At 37.2% G+C, this 22,017-nt stretch overlaps 3 protein-coding genes across 9 annotated transcripts; 1 reads left to right on the top strand and 2 right to left on the bottom strand.

Moving 5' to 3' along the window:
• Positions 1 to 327: 327 nt before the first annotated feature.
• Positions 328 to 5,061, top strand: LOC106181296 (uncharacterized). 2 transcript variants are annotated; one of them, XM_013565625.2, is made up of 5 exons: positions 328 to 388; positions 608 to 725; positions 924 to 1,041; positions 2,530 to 2,598; positions 4,576 to 5,061. In XM_013565625.2, the coding sequence occupies exons 2-5, from the start codon at positions 626 to 628 to the stop codon at positions 4,808 to 4,810; spliced, it is 522 nt and encodes a 173-aa protein (XP_013421079.1). In that variant the 5' UTR covers positions 328 to 388; positions 608 to 625; the 3' UTR covers positions 4,811 to 5,061. The 2 variants fall into 2 exon arrangements, with proteins under 2 accessions (XP_013421079.1, XP_013421080.2); XM_013565626.3 differs by lacking the exon at positions 328 to 388 and having other exon boundaries at positions 425 to 725.
• Positions 5,062 to 6,209: 1,148 nt separating this feature from the next.
• LOC106158218 (uncharacterized) lies at positions 6,210 to 9,951 on the bottom strand. Of its 5 annotated transcripts, XM_087009875.1 has the most exons (6): positions 9,757 to 9,951; positions 8,982 to 9,100; positions 8,480 to 8,599; positions 7,943 to 8,057; positions 7,591 to 7,659; positions 6,210 to 6,732 (listed from the first exon to the last, which is right to left on the bottom strand). In XM_087009875.1, exons 3-6 carry the CDS (start codon positions 8,571 to 8,573, stop codon positions 6,516 to 6,518), a joined length of 495 nt encoding a protein of 164 aa, XP_086866001.1. In that variant the 5' UTR covers positions 8,574 to 8,599; positions 8,982 to 9,100; positions 9,757 to 9,951; the 3' UTR covers positions 6,210 to 6,515. The 5 variants fall into 5 exon arrangements, with proteins under 5 accessions (XP_086866001.1, XP_013389575.2, XP_013389577.2 ...); XM_013534121.3 differs by lacking the exon at positions 8,982 to 9,100 and having other exon boundaries at positions 9,757 to 9,950; XM_013534123.3 differs by lacking the exon at positions 8,982 to 9,100 and having other exon boundaries at positions 8,486 to 8,599; positions 9,757 to 9,947.
• A 3,552-nt stretch (positions 9,952 to 13,503) lies between these two features.
• LOC106158211 (uncharacterized) lies at positions 13,504 to 19,646 on the bottom strand. Of its 2 annotated transcripts, none has more exons than XM_087009874.1 (5): positions 19,516 to 19,646; positions 15,829 to 15,927; positions 15,269 to 15,386; positions 14,890 to 14,958; positions 13,504 to 13,922 (listed from the first exon to the last, which is right to left on the bottom strand). In XM_087009874.1, exons 2-5 carry the CDS (start codon positions 15,899 to 15,901, stop codon positions 13,706 to 13,708), a joined length of 477 nt encoding a protein of 158 aa, XP_086866000.1. In that variant the 5' UTR covers positions 15,902 to 15,927; positions 19,516 to 19,646; the 3' UTR covers positions 13,504 to 13,705. The 2 variants fall into 2 exon arrangements, with proteins under 2 accessions (XP_086866000.1, XP_086865999.1); XM_087009873.1 differs by lacking the exon at positions 19,516 to 19,646 and adding an exon at positions 16,115 to 16,178.
• Positions 19,647 to 22,017: the final 2,371 nt, after the last annotated feature.

Below are 22,017 nucleotides of genomic sequence, written 5' to 3' on the forward strand. Positions count from 1 at the left end.
GAACCATTTGGCAGACAGCCAGACAGACATCACTTTCACCAAGTAAATGGCGACTCAGACAGACATCAGTTATTGCTACTGCACAACAATTAAGACAACCCATGTTAAGGTCATTTAAACGAGCGCACTTGTAAACGTCTAAATATGATAATTTTCTCTTGATACTTATCAGAGATACCGTTCGCATGAGGAAACACGAGTCATTTTCATAGATAATTGATGTTATCTAACCGTAAGGAGCGGCCTGCAATTTCTGGCATCTTGGTCAATCATCAAATATCACGATCTCTATAAATAAAGCTTTTGTATACTGTTTGGCACTCTATGCAGAGGACTTCTTAATCGTCGGAACTCAGGTTTCCGCAAAACAATCTTAGTTTTGTTTTAGGTATTTTAGGTTTAACATATTTTACGCGTTTTTTTTTTTTTTTTCTTATATGATTTTCACAAATTTAATGCACGGGGAGAGTATACACGGTACTGTAAAAAGTTACTAATTCAGTGTATCCGCCATAAGTAAAAATGTACAGCTATTCAACGCAAACTATCAAATATAAGTCAGGTGTGGTCATATTATATGCATATATTTTGGTTTTGTCCTCAAAAGGGAATTGCCTGCGTCGCCATGAAGTGGTTTAGCTCCGTTGTCGTCATTGCCATTACAACTCTGGTAACTGCTCGGCCAGAAAAATTGAACAAGGACCATCCTGCTGCCTTTAAAGAAGGTAATCACTTTTTAATAGTATTTCAAAATACTTTTAAAAGTTGTTTGTGGTGTTCGTAATTACTATAGAGTAGCAAAGATAAACGTTTGCCATCCAGTTTACAACAGTTTGATAATAAATTGACGTAATATAGTAAAAAGATATTAAACATTAAATGGGTATTGAACATGAGACTACGAACAGTACCTAATGTTTCAGCCCTACTGGCCCATAGTCGTGCCAAACGTGACTTGTTCGTCTATGGAAACTGGTGCGGTGTCGGCATCACTGGAGTGGGGACAGCTTGCACTTGTGAAGATACCGTAGCAGACTGCGAGTAAGTATTCTTATTTCCTATATAACATTTCAATTTTGTTTATGAGACCGTCGAGACAAATAATCTGAAAGTATTCCTGCATATACGTTTGCCGAAAGATGTTTGATTTTAGCTTAGAATAACACGTTTTTGTTTTAAAAAATATTATATTGGTTCTCACAAATTTGCAAAGACATTTCCAAAAATTCGTCAAGGGTTCAAACAATGTTCCATACACTACTGTATATATAACCATATCAGATATTTGGTCAGTTTTATTTTTAATCAGTCATTAATCAGTATCTCCAACGCGCAAGAAGATCTAACGGTGTAACAACATACCGTTTGTTGATTCCTAAAGATATTAATTTCATCGAACTAATACTCCGATGCATAGTTAGACTGACAGTTAGGTTTTTATGCGATCTCGACATCTGTACCTACAAGTAAATTATTAGTGAGGAAATCAAGTCAGTTATTGGTGAGAAGATCGATATTTAAAAATGCAGATTTAGTGAATCTAATTTACATGTGAGACTCAGTTTGGCTATTCCAGCAGCCAGGTTTTAAGCAGTTGAAAACCTGGTTAAGGTTCAACGGTAACCATTAACCGTTAACGCACACACCCAAACAAAAAAGGTTAAAACGTATACCAACACCATTTATATGAAATAAGCTTGCCCTGTTAAAATGATGAAAAGTACTCGTAACGGACGCTGGAAACTGCGGTTACCGTGTAGTACCAGAGCGTGGCCTGCATGCTCTCCGTAGAGTCTTGAACAGGCTTGGCGAAAAAAAAGCTTTATTGCTGCAAATTAACCTCTTTAGAGTTAATAAAGTATTTTACAGACACCTACACTATATAACATCTAGACTAAAGATCCTGTCAGGGCTTTGTTTCTGATTTACAAAATAATCACTAAATGTTTATGATAACTGTTTCTTTGCAGCATATAGGAGTCTTAGTTTTTTTTCATCGTAGAAAAGGGATAAACGTTCCACCTAAGGAAATGATGTATTAAATTATCGTTATAGCTCACATTTTAAGTTTAGATTAACATCTTTATCGGCCACGTTACCAGCACGTCGTGACTGCCTGTAGAATTTCATGATGGCGGTCACAGTGTGTAGCCCCCGACCGTTTTACAAGGGACCTCGTTCCTTCCACGACCACAGCAATCATGGAGATTTGTTAACTTTCAAAAGCCTCAACCGTTTTTGTTTTGATTGCAGTAAGCTTTCTATACTGCTCCAAAGTGAAACTTAAATCAAAAGTTACGTGACCATCCAATCGTCACCTCACGGATTTGGGAGTTTGTTACGACACGTTTACACCTAAAACGTATTTATTTATTATTTATTTATTTATTTATTGTCTATCTGCTTTGATACAGTTCAGCTCTGGCCAGTTAATTGGCGGCGCTGTCTTAATGAATCTATAGTATCCCTTTTTCATGGTATGATATTTCGAAAATATATAAATGATAAAGAAATCAAAATTTCTTTTAGGGCTGCCCTTGCACCCAAGGACTCACTGGACGCGGCTTGCTTAGAACACGACCTCTGTCTGTGTAACAAGTAAGTAAACCTCACGCCACCTTTAACATCTTGGGATCATAAAGGTCATAAAAAGGGCAGTGTAAATTTGCTAGCAAATATATTCGCCAGGTGTGCTTCTTCGCGTTGGAATTAAGAGATGTGTATTTAGGTGACTATAAGTATTTGTTATGTTTGATACATTCTTTTATTTGTTACAAGTAAAATCTTTGTTCTGTTAATCCGAAAACATGTGCAGTTCAAATATATGTTCCCACAAATAACATCCATTATACAGCATTGGTCAAAAAGGTTGTCCCACCCCCATTTCCATGTACTTTTATTTACAAATGATCACCTAACAGCTGTTAATTGTTAGAAATAGTGTTTTTTTATTACGTATACCGTGTCTAACATGATTAATGGTTTAAAAAATACAAAATAGTGGTGAAAATATACATATTTTATACCATTTAGTAAAATTTATAAGAGGTACCCCCTCAAATCGACTGTTTCACTGTGACTTCTAAAGATGTAAAGAAATGACTATAAAATTAAAAAGACGCCATCAAATGTCACCAAATTCACACACAATTAGCATTAGGGTGTGCTCATTAAAGATCACGTGCCTAACAGCGTGTGCGTCTACCGCGTACTGCAATTATTTCCTGTAGACGGCGCGACAAGCCTTCAACTCGGGTTACAATTCTGTTTTGTGGGATATTGTATTCTTCTTCTCAAACAAGTTGGGGGAGTTGGTCCATGTTTTTATGGGGTTGGTTCTCCTTTGCATTGCACACTCCAATACATGTCACAGTTGATTAGTAAGTTTGATATCAGGGCTCAAAGATGGTGGTTCCATCCTTAGACCATTATGTTTCTTCAACAAACAGTTGCCAGGCGAGAGGTGTGAGCAAGTGTGCAGTCATGATAAAGCCTGAAGTTAACCCCAAAGTCAGTTCTTGAAGATGGAATGAGATATCAGCTGAGAATGCTACGTTCAGTGATCCCACAGGCACCTGAACCTGGCCATCCATCACTGGAAGGAAGTTGATTTTGATGCAGAATCAAATTATTTCTTGTATCCCATCGATGGTCAAAGAGGGTCCATAGACATGTTAAAAAATGCCTCTTGGAAGGGTGCGTGCAGGATAATATCGCCTGAGGTGTTAGATCAATCCGCATTTGGAGAACATTCCAAGCCCATGGTATTAGTACATTGTTCCTTTTGGAACAAAACGTAACAGGGGCATTTTGATGTAACATTCTCAACAGAAATCTCATTCCATTTGCAAGAGGTGACTTCAGGGATACTACTGGCTTCATTGTGACGACGCACGTGCTCACAGCTCTCGTCTGGCAAACGATTTGTTGCAGAAACACAGGGTTCTGAGGATGGGTCAACCGTCTTTGAGTCCTGATATTAATCCTACTGAGCACCTGTGGCATAAATTGGAATGTGCATTGCAGAGGAGAACCAATTCCTAAATAATCTTGACCAATTCCGCCACGCTCTTTTGGATGAATGGGACAATATCCCACATAACAGAATTGTTACCCATGTTGAAGGCTTGTCGCGCCGTCTACAGGAGATAATTGCAGTACGCGGTAGACGCACACGCTGTTAGGCACGTGATCTTTAACGAGCACACCCTAATGCTAATTGTGTGTGAATTTGGTGACATTTGATGGCACCTTTTCAATTTTATAGACATTTCTTTACATCTGTAGAAGAAACAGTGAAACAGTCGATTTGAGGGGGTACCTCTTATAAATTTTACTAAATGGTATAAAATATGTATATTTTCACCACTATTTTGTATTTTTTTTAACCATTAATCATGTTAGACACGGTATCCTTGATAAAAAGCACTATTTCTAACAGTTCACAGCTGTGAGGCGTATCATTTGTAAATAAAAGTACATGGAAATGGGGGTGGGACAACCTTTTTGACCAATGCTGTAGCTGGAGAAGGATCTCGGCATGCTAATTGCGTTTTCTATCATTGTACAATATAGGCCACCAGGGGACTTACCCGAGCTGATCGCATTATGTCAGTGCAATATGGAGATCTACAATGATGCCTCAGCCAATAACGTCTGCACGGAGTATAGCTGGTGGTGGAATTTCTTTGCCCGCAGTAGTTGCGAGTCCTACAGAGCTGGGTTAAAATCAGCATTTCTCTTTGCCCCGTGCTACTGCCAAACGTCGTCTTCGGTTGTGCTAGGTTTCCCACAGTGTCAATCACCATAAATAGTAATGCGAGTCAAACGGATATTTTGAGAGCTAAATAGGTCGGACTGAAATAATAACGCCTCAATGTGCGGGTAAAGAATAATCATTTTGAATATATATCAAGATAAGGCAATTTTTGCTGCACTTTCTACTCATCCATACCATTGTATGATAGCCATTTCTTCCGTAAAATATATAAAACATATGTTATTTTGATCTAATTTTACTACTTTTACACTGTCGATGAAATAAATTCAATATCCATTTGACGCTTATTCTTTGTTGTTTATTTTTTCCTTTCTTGGATATGAATCACGATTTTAAAAACATAACAACTACAGCTGAATGGAAGCATACACGTCGCAAAGAACTGGCATTAAAACCTGACATTAATCTCACCCACATGAGTGCATTAGCTTATTTTGGGGAATAAGCTCGCCTCTCAGCTGTGATTGGACAATTTAAGACATGCAACCTAAAATGAAATATACTGTGCATAATCTGTGACCAGTCACTATTTTTGGGAACTACTGCCTTCAGCCACACAAGTATTAAGTTTCTCGTTGCTGTGCGCGTCACTTTTGGTCGGAAACGGTGTGTGGTCTTTGGTGCCAAGTCGATTGCAAGACCAGTGTGACAGGAATGGTACTCCACTATAGCTAGGAACCGCAGTCCTTCCCCCGTGGTCCTTTATGTACAGGCGAAATTCTTCTCGTATACTGACCCCACAACTCCATTCTTAGGGCTATCATTCCCGTCACACGGACAAAAACTTTCATATCGACCGACGGTTTATTTCGAAGTCAAATAAACTTCAGGAATTTCACGGCAACAATCGGCTGTTTGAAGATGGATTTCCCCCATATCTGCATGTCGCTGTACGTAAGTTGGCAAGATTCGTCGAAAAGTAAGCGATTAAACTCAAGAACTTAATTTACTTTGTCTGCCAAAGCCAAATCCCGCGAAAACTCGATTTTAAGGTAAATCGCGACTTTGGGTTCATTCGGACGATTCCAACTAATATATCCTTTCCCATCTTATCTGATTGTCTGTTCGACTGTGCTATTTTGTTGGACTGTATTAAAATTATACTTAGGGTGCTTTCCCAGAGATTTAGATCGATCTACAGATTAAGATTTAGATCGACCTAACTCCCTGGGAGTTCACGCTAAATTGCAGTCAGCAGAGCGGACACCATAGTTAATTACCCCCTTACAGCTTTTAGTAGGCGGGACAAACGCTTAAGACCGGCCAAGCTGACAGTAATCTAGTGAGACTCCCCACAGGGATAGATTGATCTAAAAATATATGGAAATGGGGTGTTAGATATTTTTTAAATGTGTTAACTAACATTGCCATTGTTAGAGAAATTAACTAAAATTTTATGATAAAGGGGTGTAAATGGAGAATACGCCAATTTTGTTTTTGTTTCACAGAAAGCAGTCGCTGTTTATTAGGAGATTAACATTAGGCAGTATACTCTTACAAAAAAGAATAACAATGAATCAGTAATATTACGTAATTATATATTATGTCATTAAAGCAGTAAGCAATTATGATAATTTGAAAAAGACGACGTTTCACCCACATTAGTTAAATGTGTATAAAATCGTACGAGGGCACAGCCTGAATATAACCTTATTATCCAAGGAAAGTAAGCGATGACCGTCTTCATCCCCATTGTTTTTGTCGTGCTCCTGTAAGTTAACAAACTATTTGGTTTTTAGCAACTAGAAAAATTAGGAACATATTTCTGTTTAGAGTCACACCAGCAGGGTAATCCCCCAAAAAGCGCGACCATGGAGGCGGCGTAGGTTGAACACTGAGCACGCTTGAGAAGATTTTTCCAGCCGCTGTATTGCCGACACACGGAGGATCCTTTAATATTGTTGTAAACCTCTCTCTCGCAGTAGCATTTGTGGAGAACATTTGACGGTGGTCTGAAAGTTATAATACAGATGGTAAGGGGAAAAGTTGAGGCAGGCGGGTGGTTTGAAATATTGTGAAAAACTAAATAAGATACTTTGATATAAGTACATGTAAGCGTGCAGTAGAAAGTAAACACGAAAGTCAAATCCGAAGGCACAGGGGATAATTGTAATAGATAAGCAAGTTGAAATGAAAAATGAACTAAAAAAATTAGACAGCAAACGTTCCGTATACATTGTACAATATACGTGGCACACGTCCAAAACAGGAAAGAAAGAATAGAGTCGAAAAACGAGGGAGAACCCTTATAGACCTGATAGGAGACGGGTGTGGTAATGAAAGATAAAGGTGCGTACAGAGGTCAAAGGACCCCGTTATTTTTTTTTTCGTTTCTAAAAATAATTCCTTACGACGAAAACAAGTAATTACGGTTATGTAGGATGTGCAAAAAATGAACTCACTCTTTGACTTCCCATTACTAACAAATGTGTTTTTGAGAACGGTTTTTCATACCCTATCTTATTTTATTATGATTTTAATATTTCTTCTTCACATTAACTCATTATACCTGTATCCATGACAATAAATATCTAAATCAAAACAATATCAAAGGCAGTCGAAGAGTAGGTTTATTTTTGGGTCACCCTGTAGCCTATAGGCAGAAAAGATGGGTATTCTGCTTGGCAATAAAACCTAAAACTGTTTTGTGCTGTAGAAACAAATGGCGTGAGGAATTGACTTATCTTATCAATATTGTTAAAGAAACCATTTTTGGCAAATTTGTTCTAGCATACTGAAATACTGGTCGCATAATCTACATGTACTTTGAAAACAAAAGCGATGCTGTAATTATAGATCTATATACTTACTGATCACAGAGACACATGTCGTGTCTGAGGCACATTTCGTCCAATTGGTCTTTGGGTGGAAGACAAGCCCTATGAATAAAATAACATAAAGTGCACGCAAATCATTAATAGAAAAAAATCTTTCTGTCGACAAATAATATTATTTAAAACTTCTAGTACCCCTATGACAGTTTCATAAAATTTTATAAATGAATATATATTGTTGTAATTGTAGAAAAAAAAATATATAAGGTAAAAACGGTTAGCCACACTATCTGGAGGTTCTGACATTACAATGACATGATTCAGTTAATTTCGTGCGAATCAGCGACAATAAACGTAATACGTAAAAAAAAGAAATTATTAAAGATACCTGCATTCTTCTATTGTGTTGGCACAGGTACAGCAGTCCAAGCCGATGCCGGTCGTCTTCAATCCGCACCAGTTACCATATTTTGTCGGTGAACGTTTGGAACGAATATGAAATGCTATAAGCAGAAATTAAAACAAAAAATCACGATACCCTCGACTTAACTTCTGACATAATACACGTTGTTCGTGTACAACTACATCTACCTCCGCTGTAACGTGACAGAGAGTCCCCCTATGTTAGAGAGTCCACTTCCCACTCATTTGTACAGGTTAACCTCGCCATAGATTCTGAACCACTTCGGTCAGGCTAACCCTAACCATTATAACTAAATGGAGGGCGGAATTTCTGTTACGCAGACCCTCAGTTTCGTTACACTGGTACACGTGTCTGTGCATTTACATGTTACTGCACCTGCATGGACATCTACATGTAATTCAGTGAGATATTTATTTTGGCATTTATATTATCGTGATTTGATAACATTTTCTAATTTTAATCACGTGGTGAACAGTAGGGATTGCAGTTTAGAAACCATACCAGTACCTCCTACCGGTACATCAGTTCCATGGGCGAAGCAGGCAAGGGTGCAGGTAAAAACAAATAACGCAGCAAGTGGCGCCAACATTGTCATTGTGTGCCCTCTACACGTGAAAGTCTCTAAAGAAAGAAGACAACATATATATATATATATATATATATATATATATATATATATATATATATATATATATATATATATATATATATTACGCACTTTCAGGGCAGTCGTCGATATCTATATATCTATCTATCACATCCTGTCAGGAGAGATTCTGAACCAAATGAGCACAGGCACTAATATATTCAACATATAAGATAAAGATGAAATTAGAATTTAATAAAAGTTAAAACTCTTATACTGGAGCTTCAACGAAGTTAGCCGAGGAAGACCTTTAGAAAGTATTGCGGCTGAGACGTACATGTAGTAACCTCAATTTCAAACGTTATTTTCAGTATAAAACTTAATTATCTCACATGTACATATACCCTGTACATGTAACTGAACAGTGTATCTAAGACCCCATTTCCATAGATTTTAGATCGATCTATCCCTGTGGGGAGTCTCACTAGATTTCTGTCAGCTTAGCCGGCTTAAGCGTCTGCCCCGCCTACTGAAAGCTGTAAGGGGGTAAGGGGCAATTAACTATGATGCGTGCTCGGTTGACTGCAATTTAACGTGAACCCCCAGGGAGTTAGGTCGATCTAAATCTTAATCTCTGGATCGATCTAAATCTCTGGGAATACACCCTCAGTTTAAAACCTCTAGATACTTCAATTCTTAATTTCATCTTGACATTCGACACTATCCATGCTGAATACAAACAATGTAAGCGCTAAGAAAAATGTGGCTAATCCAGGAGACATAATGACCCTTAACAGCTGAGGTACGTTCATCCAACTTTCCCTCCCAAAATAATTAAACAGGATGGCTAAAGGAGACTAAGTCAATCAATTTCCGTCAATCTACTCTTCACATGTACCCTTACCATGTGCAGCATTTCAGTAAAATTCCCTTCGTCTTCTATATACTAATAGTCGAACAAAGCCGAAAAAATCACCTTGGTCCCCACCACTATCTTAATTAACAACATATTGGCTCCGCCAGAGATAGATCACGTACACAGCTTGGAGTATTCACAAATATTATGGACAATGTCCGGTTAATGCTTCTATATGCCTAAGACCCAAGTACCGGGGTATGCTTGTATCCGAGGAAAGCCGTAACAAACGTTTGTCACTTAGAGCTACCAGTGAATTCACAAACGGACACTCACCTTTCCCTGTCTTCGATCAAACTGACTTCAGAGAGCGTGTCTCACCTGTGCCAGCGTGTCAGCTATAATCTTCTTGTCACATGCTCGTGATCAATTGTTGCATTAGTCCAACGAACCAATGGACGGACCCCACGCACCCTTTGGTGTTCACCGGGCGTTTTCTCGCGAACACAATGAAAAAGTCCGGCTAAATTACTTCCGATTGTATCTCGGAGATGGATGCTCTGTAGCTTTACTGTAATCTTTGCCGGGTAGTCGGTATACGCAAAAGAAAAGTTGTCGTACCTGCCACTTAGTATCTTCGAACGTTACATCACGTGTCCTTAGACCAATGATTAAGTGGACTATCTTATGACAGTGTACATGTACAACGTACAGTCTGCAAGTATATGTACATGTTCCAGTATCTTATAATCTATCGAGAGGTACAATAAGCTATGACACAATTCAGGCAGAAAGTTTATAAGATTTGGCCATTCTTTTTTACCCTTTTTATCGACATTTCAGTCTGAATTTAACTGTGCACTTTGACACATTTTTTTCCTATTAATTTCTTTAACAATTCATGCGGACCGTTTCGAGCACTTTGCTTGTCTAGAAACATGCTGGTCTACCGGTACATGAGAATGGGGTCTAAGAGAAAATATTAATGACGGTGACACGGTTGGAACGGTGACAGGCACACCACAGTTATTTCCTTATTAAACGGAGATCCGGAGAACTACGTCCACATGTTAAAACATGTCAATTTGTAAACAAGAAATTTGAAGATATACTTTGTATGCTTTTTAATGAACAAAAAGAACATATAGAAGACGAAAATCATTACTAAATTAATGAAAACCCAGCCGTAGTCAGCCAGCAATTTCAAAGGGGTTCTTTTTCTGAAAAAGTGGACCTTTCATAGCGAAACCTCCGTGCTTTTATTATTTTCCAAGTTTTCATTAAGGAAAAACTGAGTCGATGTTACAGTGTAGTAACTTAAACCATGGAACATATAGTTCCATGCTTAAATATATTCTATTTGCTGAAAAGTTTTGAAAGACCCAAAAAGACAAAAAGACAAAATATTTTGTTCTTCATGTTCTTAAATAAATATCACATTAAGACAATGATAAGTCAGGCAGTTAAACACAAAAAAGAAAATTGATTACTCATTAGAAGCACAATATAGAAACCTGAGTTTTGCTTTATCATTGTTCTAAGAGTAACTTCATAAAACACGTACATGCATGCTGTGAAACAGTCTCAAACAACACTGTACAATAAACTGCCTCAAAGAGAGTAGAGGGAGAAGAAAAATATCACAGCAACATTAGTAATATGCAGCGTCATCTTATGTATAAAGCTGAAATTGCGCAATGGATCATCACTAGCATTACACAAAATCATCCACGTGATATACCGTTGTAAAGTACAACAGCACCAAGTATATTGCATATATAATACAACAGACATTTACACCTCAAATAAGACAACATAAATTTGCACCATATTATACGTGTACCAGTTTTAAAAGGTACCACAATTATATTTCTCTTGCCCAAAGGATAACTTGGCCTACCTGGGTGGATCATTTTCTACAATATTATATAAAACTACGAGAAAGTGTAATCACGTAATTCGCTTTTCCAATTTTATTTATTGAAGGTAAGAAAACTATACAATAAGAAGGAAACGCCAAGAGCAAAAACACACCTTATGGCAGTCATCAGGTTTACTTGGCCTACCTTCTCATATTTCAAAGATTGAGGGTAGTATCACTAGTAATTACAATAAACAAAGGAGATGAATTGTAAACCGCCTACATCCGGCTGGCCTTTGTGTAAGTTGCATTCAGGACACCGTAGTTAATGCTGCCAACTTCGGGACAAAGCGAACGTCGCGAGGCGAACAGCGATCAACCGTGCGATAGCGATCGGCTTAACTAATGTATCACTGCGGTAAAAGGGCTATCTGACTATTGTTTGTAATAAACAAGCATTTTACACGAAGACTTACTCGTGTAACTTTAACTTGTAAAAGTGCCAGATTGTGCTGGACAGCGAGCCCCCCACGCCGACCCAGTCTGAGAAATGACAGAACAGGATGAAATGTACAGCGGTTTACACCTGGACGATTTTACTTGTGGTTTTGAGTATAGTCTGTTATTTCAAATGTCAACTGTGGAGTTGCTCTGGGTACCATGCTGGTATGTAATTACCGGTATATGCACATTATTACATCCAGGGCCCCGTTTCATCAACTTTGGATATCCCTATCATATGGATAACGCTATCCTTTGGATAAATTGTTATCCTCTGGACAGTTATCCTGAGGATAGCAGACTTTTTATTTAACCAATGAAAAGCAATATCAGAGACAAAAATAAGTACCGGGTATCTACTGTTTAGTAAACATTACTTTACTCACAGGATAATTGCCCAGAGGATAACAAAGTTATTTAATTGACAGTATTATCCAGAGGATAGCACTATCCAGTGTTGATGAAACCAAGGAGTTATAACAGTTATAACTGTTATAACTCCTTGATGAAACTAAGCCCAGGGTCCAAAAATGAGGGAAGCGAAAAAAACGTTTAAATGGGTGAAAACTGGGTATCTTTCTAGTCAAGCAACAAGGTCGCCATATCTTATGAGAAATTATTACTAGTATATGGAGGTTTCGCAAACTGCCGAAGCAGGAATACTAAGTGCAACATGTGAACTACTGGTAGGTCTTCACCTTGAGCTTATTACAACCTCAATTTTCGTAATTCGTCAGTCCAAGTTACGAGGGTTTTTGGAAATCGATCTTCATGTTCAATCTCCAAGACAATTCTAGCCTTTGTGTACTATAAGCACTGTACAAGTGTGATCTTAAATGTATTTGAAAAATGGATTTTAAAAAAGTGCAGTTAAAATTTTTTAAAAGAGCAGAAATACAAAATTCATTTTTTCTTCATATTACAGAATTTATGCATGTACTTTGGAAAGGAAGGGCTTCTATAAATTACATTGTTTATCACATATCGATACCTTAACAATTATAGCAAATTCACGAAATTGTGTACCTGTAATGAATGAAATTGGAATGTTTGAAATAAATAAATTCCCCCTTCCCAAAATAAAACAATGATTTTAATAGTCGGTTGGTTTGGATTTTAATTAAAATTTGGATTTATCTAAATAAGGCCGACAGCTGCTAAAATCTCAAGTTTCTAATTGTTTAAAATATATATATATATATATTTTTTTTAACATTGACTTAATGTAGGTTGTTTCTTTTTTCTACAAGACTGCCAATAGACTGTTTATATGCAGTGAGAGCATGTTACGGCGCGTAAAAATTCATGATCATCAATTTTAAGAAATTACATGTACCCGGTATTTATACCCTAGTGGAGTTCAGGTTGGTCTGAACGTCAGGAAAGAAAGTTTTATACAGCTCTGATCCAAGATAAATCTACAGTAGTCCAACTACATGATAATTATGAACCTGTTATACTTGAATTTAAAAGTGCCTTTATATTACCTGTATACTGAACGAAGATATACTAAATATTCACCGTTAACCGAAGAATAGCAGTTTTCGCTATAAACGTTAACTGCAATGCTTTTCTACAAACCCATTACAAGCAATCACGCGTTGAGACTTAAGCATCGTTTGATCGAAACATTTACTGAAATATGCGAGACGCCACCCTCTTCACCAGTAGCGATCTATAACTTAATGTATAGAATCAAATAAAGGAGAATAAACGTGTGATACAGTTAGGGTCATTTTTATTCTGAAAGTTTTAAATTTTATCTAACCATATTACTTGATTTCTAGTTCTAATTTCGATTCTCAGTAAAATTAAAGTTCCAGGAATCGTATTTATTCATTTTTTAGGTTTGATCTACCCACTTGTGCTCATATAAGATGGGCATACTAGTGCTTGCAACACTAGTACTGAGGAAATAGTCACTTAACATTTACTGAAGTTGAGAACAAGTTCCTTTTTCTTGTCACACCAACATGGTATAGCCTTGAATAACAACTGCATGCTCTTTCTGTAAGCTAGGCAATGTTTCTTCTCAAAATATTGCCACCATTTGCCATATTCACAGCAAATGTGATCCTGCCCTACGGCATCGTACACCTGCTTCTCACAGTAACACATGTGCACTAATCCCACCGGAGGTCTGTAAAATATCACATATTTTAAAATACATCACCCAATACAATGTGCTTTCACGGCATTAATGTACGTACAAAGGTAAATTTATATTTAAATGGACAATCAATAATTTCTTGTACCAAACCATACCTTAGGATTGTCATAGAATTAGGCTTCGTTCACATGCAATGTCTATTTTCTAAATTCTATTTTCTATTTGCGGCATGTCTTATGATCACGGTCTGTGCACTGAATATCCCGCCGCGTAATTACTGGCAGCGCGAGCCAGTTACTATAAGTTACTATAAGTAACTGGCTCGCGCTGCCAGTAATTACACGGCGGGATATTCAGTGCACAGACCGTGATCATAAGATAGCGCGAATAGAAAATAGAATTTAGAAAATAGACATTGCATGTGAACGAAGCCTTAGATTATATAACGATAATAAAAGGACATTTACAAAGTTACTAATATGTGTATACAAGAATACGATTGAATACAAGAATCGGCGAAGTCACAAAGTGTAAAGAAACTGAAAAGTGACAGGAAAGTCTTTTGTCTGATGTTTACCGCTGTACTGTTTAAAGGCATATACCGGTATTACCTTAACTATAATGATAACTTGGGTAGCGTCCGCTAACTCAAAGCGAAAATGCATGGTGACGTAAAAGGTCGACCAAAGCATACAGGTAATGGACACCACAATTTTGTCATATGCAAATTTAACATTAAAAGACGACAGAAAACCACTCCCGGGCTGACAGGAATGGTAGTCCTAGAAATTAAGACCAGGGTCCCATATCATTTCAGATTAAATGTACCCGTAGAACAGGTTAGGGTCAGTATAAGACGTACTAGTACTAGGGGTAGTACTTCGTACATCTATATGGCGCGAATGTCACCTGTATAAAGTGATGGGAAACTGAATACGGTACCCAGAGAACTACCATTCCTGTCACACGGGTAGACGTTCTCGGTCAAAATACTCACTTATCACACAGACACATATCGTGTCGAAGACAGGTTTCGTCTAGGCTGTCCTTTGGTTTCAGACATTTACTAGATGGATGAAAAATATAACCGGGTTAAGAAAGTGAATGGACTCTCTAATAATGTAGTACAAAGTCCTTTATTTTTGCGGTGAAATCACTGAGAATTGAATAGAACATACCCTGTACATGCAACTCAAGTTGTTTAAACATACAATAACGTACTGTGATTCCCAAGTGTTTTTACATTCACTACATCTACTACTACTTGCATATGAGATCAACCAGTCAATTACGTTCAGTTTAACAAAAATAAATAAATAAATAAATAAATAAATAAATAAATAAATAAATAAATAAATAAATAATAAAAAACACACCGGCATTCGTCTACTGTATTATCACACGTGCAGCAAGGCAAGCCCTTTCCAGTGGTCTCCGCTCCACACCAATTGCCGTAATCGGCCAACCCTCGCTTTGAGCGAATATGATGAAGTTCTGAAATGAAATTGCGTTACTCGTCCAGCAATTATTCCTTTGACTAAATAAAGGTCCAAAAGGCGCGTAATTTGACAGCAGTATCTGGATTAAAGGAGTTTTTATCGTATTTTGACATTATGTCCTTATTTTCCAGAGTCAAATTCAACTTACTAATATGTGTTTATGTATTTATTCGTTTAACATACTGTGACAAAATGGGTCTTCCAGATCATTTTTTTTATTTCAGTCATCCCGACCTGAAACTATTACCATCTTCTTTAAGATTTTCTTTTGTTATCAAACTAATTATTTGTCACTTTGATTACGGAAAATCACCTCTTGAACATTTACACCATTAATGTGTTAGTGATGACATAAGGAAGTTAAACCATATTTATAATAAAACTCTCAGGGATTGTACAAAAATTTAGATAATCGAATACTGTCTGCATGCTTATACCTTCGACAACCCCACCAGCAGTGCAGCAGACAAGGCTGGTGAAGATAACGGTCAAAATGAATGACGACAACATGCTGGCTGTACGGTGAGTCTGGTCAACTGAAAAATAAATATGAATATGTAAGATAAAATGAAATGATGTTAATAGCAACCTGGGGTCACGTTTAGTATGGTTTTTACCCAAATATGTTTTAGCCTTATTTAACCGCTGGAAATAGACGTTGGTATCTGTCTATACGAGAGTTGTTGGAGCGATTGGCCCAACTAAAAAAAAGCGGGAATATACCTAGACGAATTAAAAACACACTGATCTTCTTGTAATCTCCAAACTTCATAATGCAAGTCACAGTACCGGTAAGCCTATGTTGTGGAGTGGAGTGGTAAGGAAATATCTGGTGAAGAACGTATTGTATTTCGCAATGTATGGCTTATGCATAGTTAAGCATGACAGGAATTTTCTAATCAAGATTACAAAATATGGTTCAACATTCAAACTTAATTTTGAGAAAGAAAAATACTTTGATATCATTTTAGATACCGGTAGAACCAAACGCGGAGAGGTTATTTAAGACGATGAAAACCCTTGTTTTCTCTTTAAAAAACTTAGAGTGGATATTCTTTTGTTAAAATATTGTCAGTTTCAAGTATAATTTGATCAGCCTCAAGTTACATTTATTTTTTATCCATCAATCTGTTTATTTCACGAGTATAAAAGACATCAAAGAGTATTTGATGTCTTTTATACTCTAACACGAGATGACCTCTCCAGGTATATACACTGATGCTGATAAGTTAAGCAACACCCCGATTTTTTCAAAAGTTCCTTCTATCTTGATCATTATTTCATTTGTTGGTGGAATTATGCATATTTCTTTCATATTTTATAAATAACTTATTCAAGTTGAATATTTCGGTAAAGAAATACACCACATAGCTTATTGTAATAATCAAAATAGCTTTATTAACCAAACGGTACTAAAATATGCCAAACCATATGTCAAAAAAGTATGCTCACACAGCAAAAAGTGCGTGCTGATTAAAACAGCTTATTATGAAAAAAATAAAGTCCAATCATCTAAGAATAAGTTTTAATAAAGAAACACTGTAGATAATAGATGATTAATCGTCTATTATGCAATAATATCGGGTGTGCCTTCCCCGGTTTTGAACAACAGCTTCACATTGTCTCCTGCAACTTGCCACCAAATTCTGCCAATCTTGCTTTTGGTGCCGGTTCCATTCTTCATTTATTGCCTGCTGGACCTCCGTAATGTTTCTAACTGGAGGTTGTCTCTCATTTACTGCCCTGTCAATCATATCCTAAGCATGTTCGATTACATTGAGAATTGGTAAATATGCAGGCCAATCCAAATGTGGGATACGGTGCTGTTGCAGCGGGTCTTGCACGGACCGTGCTTTCTGGATGGGCGCTTTGTCCTGCACCAAAATGTTTTTTCTTCCTGGATTTGCTTGAATGTGTGTTTGAATGCGCCCCAATGGTATTTCGTCTCTGTAATGCTGACCAGGGTACCTCACTTGAATGACTTACAGTGCCAATTTTTCATCATATGAGAAACCGCACCATACTATGACGGATACTCCACCATTCTGAACACGCAGAAGAACACAGTCATCCTGAAACGCTTGGTTTGGACGTCTCCAGACACCTAGTTGACCATCTGCATACATCAAAGTGAATCTGGTCTCCTCAGTCCACAGGACCTTTCGCCCAGTCCTGAGATTCCATCTTTCTGGCTCATGTCAGTCTTATTTGCTTGTGTCTGTTGGTCAACTGTGGCTTTTGACGAGGTCTTTTAGATGGAAGTTCAGCTTCTAAAAGATGCCTGTTGACTGTTTGCCTTCTGATTCGAGCCGTTCCTAATCCAGGCCAGGTGTTCCTCAGTTTTTTTGGCCGATATGAACTGGTCCTGGTGGCATAATCGAACCAGATATCTTCATCTCTTGCTTCAGTTAATATTGGTCTACCGGAAAGAGGCTTGTCCAATACATGATGAGTTTGGCGCCATTTTGCTACCAGCTTGGACACTTGACTTGGTGCTACTTTTTTGTTGCCTTGCAATCTGTCTTTGGCACCCCAGCACGATGGCTTCCCATTATTTGCCATCTGATTACCATGTTGAGTCCTCTTATAACCATTGGTTGGTCCAATATAACAAATTGTGCCCATGAAACCAGCCAAACTGGAAGCTCCTCATAGCATGGCCAAACTGTGTTTTTCGCAAGTGGCACCCCCATTGCATATTCTACCGTGTCCAACAGTAAACAGTACTCTAATGTCACGGTCCAGTAAGTCAAAGTAAAAACAAGAGAAATATCTAGCTACTGTACAAATTTTGCCTCAATAAAAATTTTGGTTGCTGAGAAATTCGAGAAATAAGAAAGTGTTGCTTAACTTATGAGCATCAGTGTATATTGTAGACCAAATGTGTCATTAAGTGTCAACAGAGACAGGTAACTACATTATATTTATGGTGACAAAGAGAACCAAGACCTTATGCAAAATACTAATGTTAAAATGAAAAACTTTGTGGTTTTGCTGCCACGGTTAGTTTTAAATTAGCCGCAAGGATTTCCGAATCGTGTCTTGTGAAAAACCTATATTATTTCTGTTTACTGTACTATAACCACTTATCGTTCGACACTGGAAAGCTTATAATAGCACTGGGAGAACTTTTTAAAGAAGAAATGGGCGATTTATTCCATCAGAATACTCCATTTGTGTACTTTTCATTTAATATTCCAAATGCCGATCTTGAAATACCATTCAATGAGAAAAAGGAATATCAAATGACATTTTTTTTACTTTGATTTTTTTTTTATTCCACCCCTATTCCCAAACGACTGCACTGGCTACCTATAAGAGTATGGATTCTCTTTTTTAACTTTTCGTATATGCTCAAGCTGCTCTTTGCAATTTGGTCCCACCTTGTTTATGCAATCTTGTATCAACTTACGGACACCACTCCCGGACCAGCTGACCATCCACTCTAAACACCTTTTAAAACTTAACTTCTCACATATGGTGACAATTCTTTTAAAGTCGCTGCTCCAAGGGAATGGAATTTACTTCCACTTTTACTATGAAGGATAGATTCTCCAGCTTCTTTTAGAAGGGGGTAAGGATGTCTTTTTAATTGTAAATAAAAATTTTATATAAAGTAGTAACATTTTTAATTTCCACGATAATTTGTTTGCAAAATGGAATTTACGATGCAAATGATGTACTGATTAAAATTTGAAAGGATTTGAAGGCTTTTTCCAAACTTGCTGGAAACTTAGATGGTCTCGCAAATTTTTAGCAAATTTGCAGTAACCACTTTTTTTTGCAACAACCTGCAAACAGTTTCTAGCAAACTCTTTTGTTTGCAGCAAATTCGCAGCAAATTATTCGTTAGCTTGCTGCAAACATTTCAGGGGGGGACCAACGCGTCATTGATAATGAGTGCTTATTTAATGCGTCCAAATTTCAGTCCTTTCAAACAGTGCACTGTAAAATGTAATTGTTATTTTGTCATAAAACATCTGTCAAATGCACAAAAACTGTTGCACTGATCATGAATGATTTCTTACAACGCACACAAATAGCTGGTAGTACTGTACGTAGAACTCAAGTCACAATTTATAATTAAGTGACATATTTTAAGGCAGCAAACAACCAAAACTCACCTGATTCAGAAAGACTGGCGTTGAAACAACCTAAGGCAAGTCAGGCCAAGGAATCTAATATTTTTCACCTCGATCATGGTTTTTAATAAATATTCTGTCACCATGTGACATATTTGAAAGTAACCAATCACGCTCGGTTTAACATGCATTTAAATCGTGGCAACATAATTTTCTACTACCCTTCCTTTACCTTTAGGATATGTCACCTGTTACTATTTTTGTCGCATAACAAATGGCAAGGGGCTTGTTTGAAATCATGTATATGTAATTTTTCTGTACCACAAATGATGGATTTATTTATTAAATCCCACGCAGTATGTATCCGTTCAATGAAGCACCATCCTACCTGCATTTACTGGTATTTTATGCGGCATATAGGCCTACAGGCTGTGAAAAACATAATACCCTGCATGTCAGGCTGTTACAAAAGAATATAAAATAATCTCAGGTGAATCTGCATGCGAAAGATATTCACCCCCTTAGGTTTGTAACCTTTAGCCATGTGCATGAACATCTTGTTAAACATTTGGTAAATAAGCTATTTTCATAGCAGACATTAAGGCACCTTATAAAGCGCGAACGAAGACATCCCTATTAACGTCATGTATACTAGTACAGTGTATGTAGGCGGAGGTTTTGCATAGAAATAAATATCTATTCATTTATCTAACTTTATCTAACGAGGGTAAAGACATGGTAAACATAAAAATTCATCTTCGCCCGTGGCCCTCATGAGGTTAGAACACAAATAAAACATCTGTTACACAAGTAAATGATAATAAACGATTGTGTTTAAACTAACGCAATATCTTTTTGTACGAACTTGAACAGGTACATGATGTTTTTTCTTTCTTACCGGACTGAGCCATATATACTCAGCATATTTGAATGTTTACCCGAATATTTTTATAAAAGGGGGCCACCTATGGGCATATTGTTATTCTGAACTCAGGGTTCGGTCAACTTTTTCGTTCGGTTATCAGTGTGTGTGTGTGTGTGTGTGTGTGTGTGTGTGTGTGTGTGAGTGTGTGTGTGTATCAAAGGTGAATTAGGGTCGTTGGGATTTTTTATAAAACACCCAGTGTCATGAATGATAATGATACACATGTAGCTGATGTGGGGTCCGGTTCCCATTGATTTTATAGGTAAGCGCTGTCCAAGGTTATAACACATTTACGCCATACTGATTTTATAGCCATTTTGGTTCCACAGTAGAGACCTACAGCTAGAAGTCATACATATAACCATTGATTGGCCTGATGACATTTAATTTATTTATTTACTGGTAGAATTTGCACTGTCCATTTTTTAAGTGATTAATGTAAAATGGCTGCCATGGCAATTAGACAATCCCGAAACCAAAAATGACAATTTCACTTAATAGACTGTAGGCCTACTATTTCCCCATTTTTTCCAGCAAGGTGTTTAAAGGAATTACTTCTGTGTTTTCTAAAAAGTCACGTTTTATTCATCATTTGCACGCAATAGTAGTTATTTAAGTCCTATGTGGCAACACTCCCAACTCAAGAGTCACATCAATCACTGGTCAATGTTAGTAGGGCATAAATTAACATTTTTAATGATTAAACATCATATTTAATTTAGAGATCTTCTCGGCTTCAACTTGGCCATTATGTTAATTCATTGGCATTCGTTCACCACATAGTTTGTATCTTTTGGGGGAGGCCAACAATGAATTACAGGGCGTATTCCCAGAGCTTTTAGATCGATTTATCCCCGCGGGGAGTCTCACTAGATTACTGTCAGATAATCCGGCTTAAATGTCCGTCCCGCCTACTACAAGCTGTAAGGGGTTAATTAACTTTCGTGCCCGCTCGGCTGATAGCTATTTAGCGTGAACCCCCAGGGAGTTAGGTCGATCTAACGTAGATCGATCTAATCTCTGGGAATGGGGTCATAGGGCCTACTTCCTCAGACTTTCGATGCAAAGTAAAATGAAAAGCAACAATGCTCCCATAAATCAATAGTAAATTATGAAGACCATTTAGTTATATATAAGTGATAAATGCCCCTTCTCCTCAAGCTGTATATGTCTATATGAACATACCTGGCGAATCGTAGGCCTATTCTCTTTCGTCCTATTTAGGAACATGTAAAAGATGTACTTGAATGTGTGCTTCATCACAGCATTTTTTTCTTTGCTTGATTTTTTATGTGGATTTATTTTAAAGGAATGCAGTCTTACCACCAGCTTTTACACTGTACAAAGAATTTCAATGAAGAAAATTTCAGTTTTAATTGCGATTAATCATTATAAATGAGGCAACAAAGACACCACTAGAATGCTACAGTGAGTGTGTTTACTAATGTAATGTACCTGCAGCCTAGGGACACTGCTGCAGATTATGTGCTTACTACAGTGTATGTACACAGTATGATTTTTTTTTTTTTTTTTCATATTTCACACATTCTCCATAAAAAGCGCCTAAATTGAAAAATGATAAAGCTGAAACCATCAAACTAATCAAAACTGGTTCAGTA

Source organism: Lingula anatina, chromosome 3, assembly GCF_051362555.1.
Source record: "Lingula anatina isolate TDL-2025a chromosome 3, LinAna3.0, whole genome shotgun sequence".
In the NCBI taxonomy this organism is placed as follows: Eukaryota; Metazoa; Brachiopoda; class Lingulata; order Lingulida; family Lingulidae; genus Lingula; species Lingula anatina.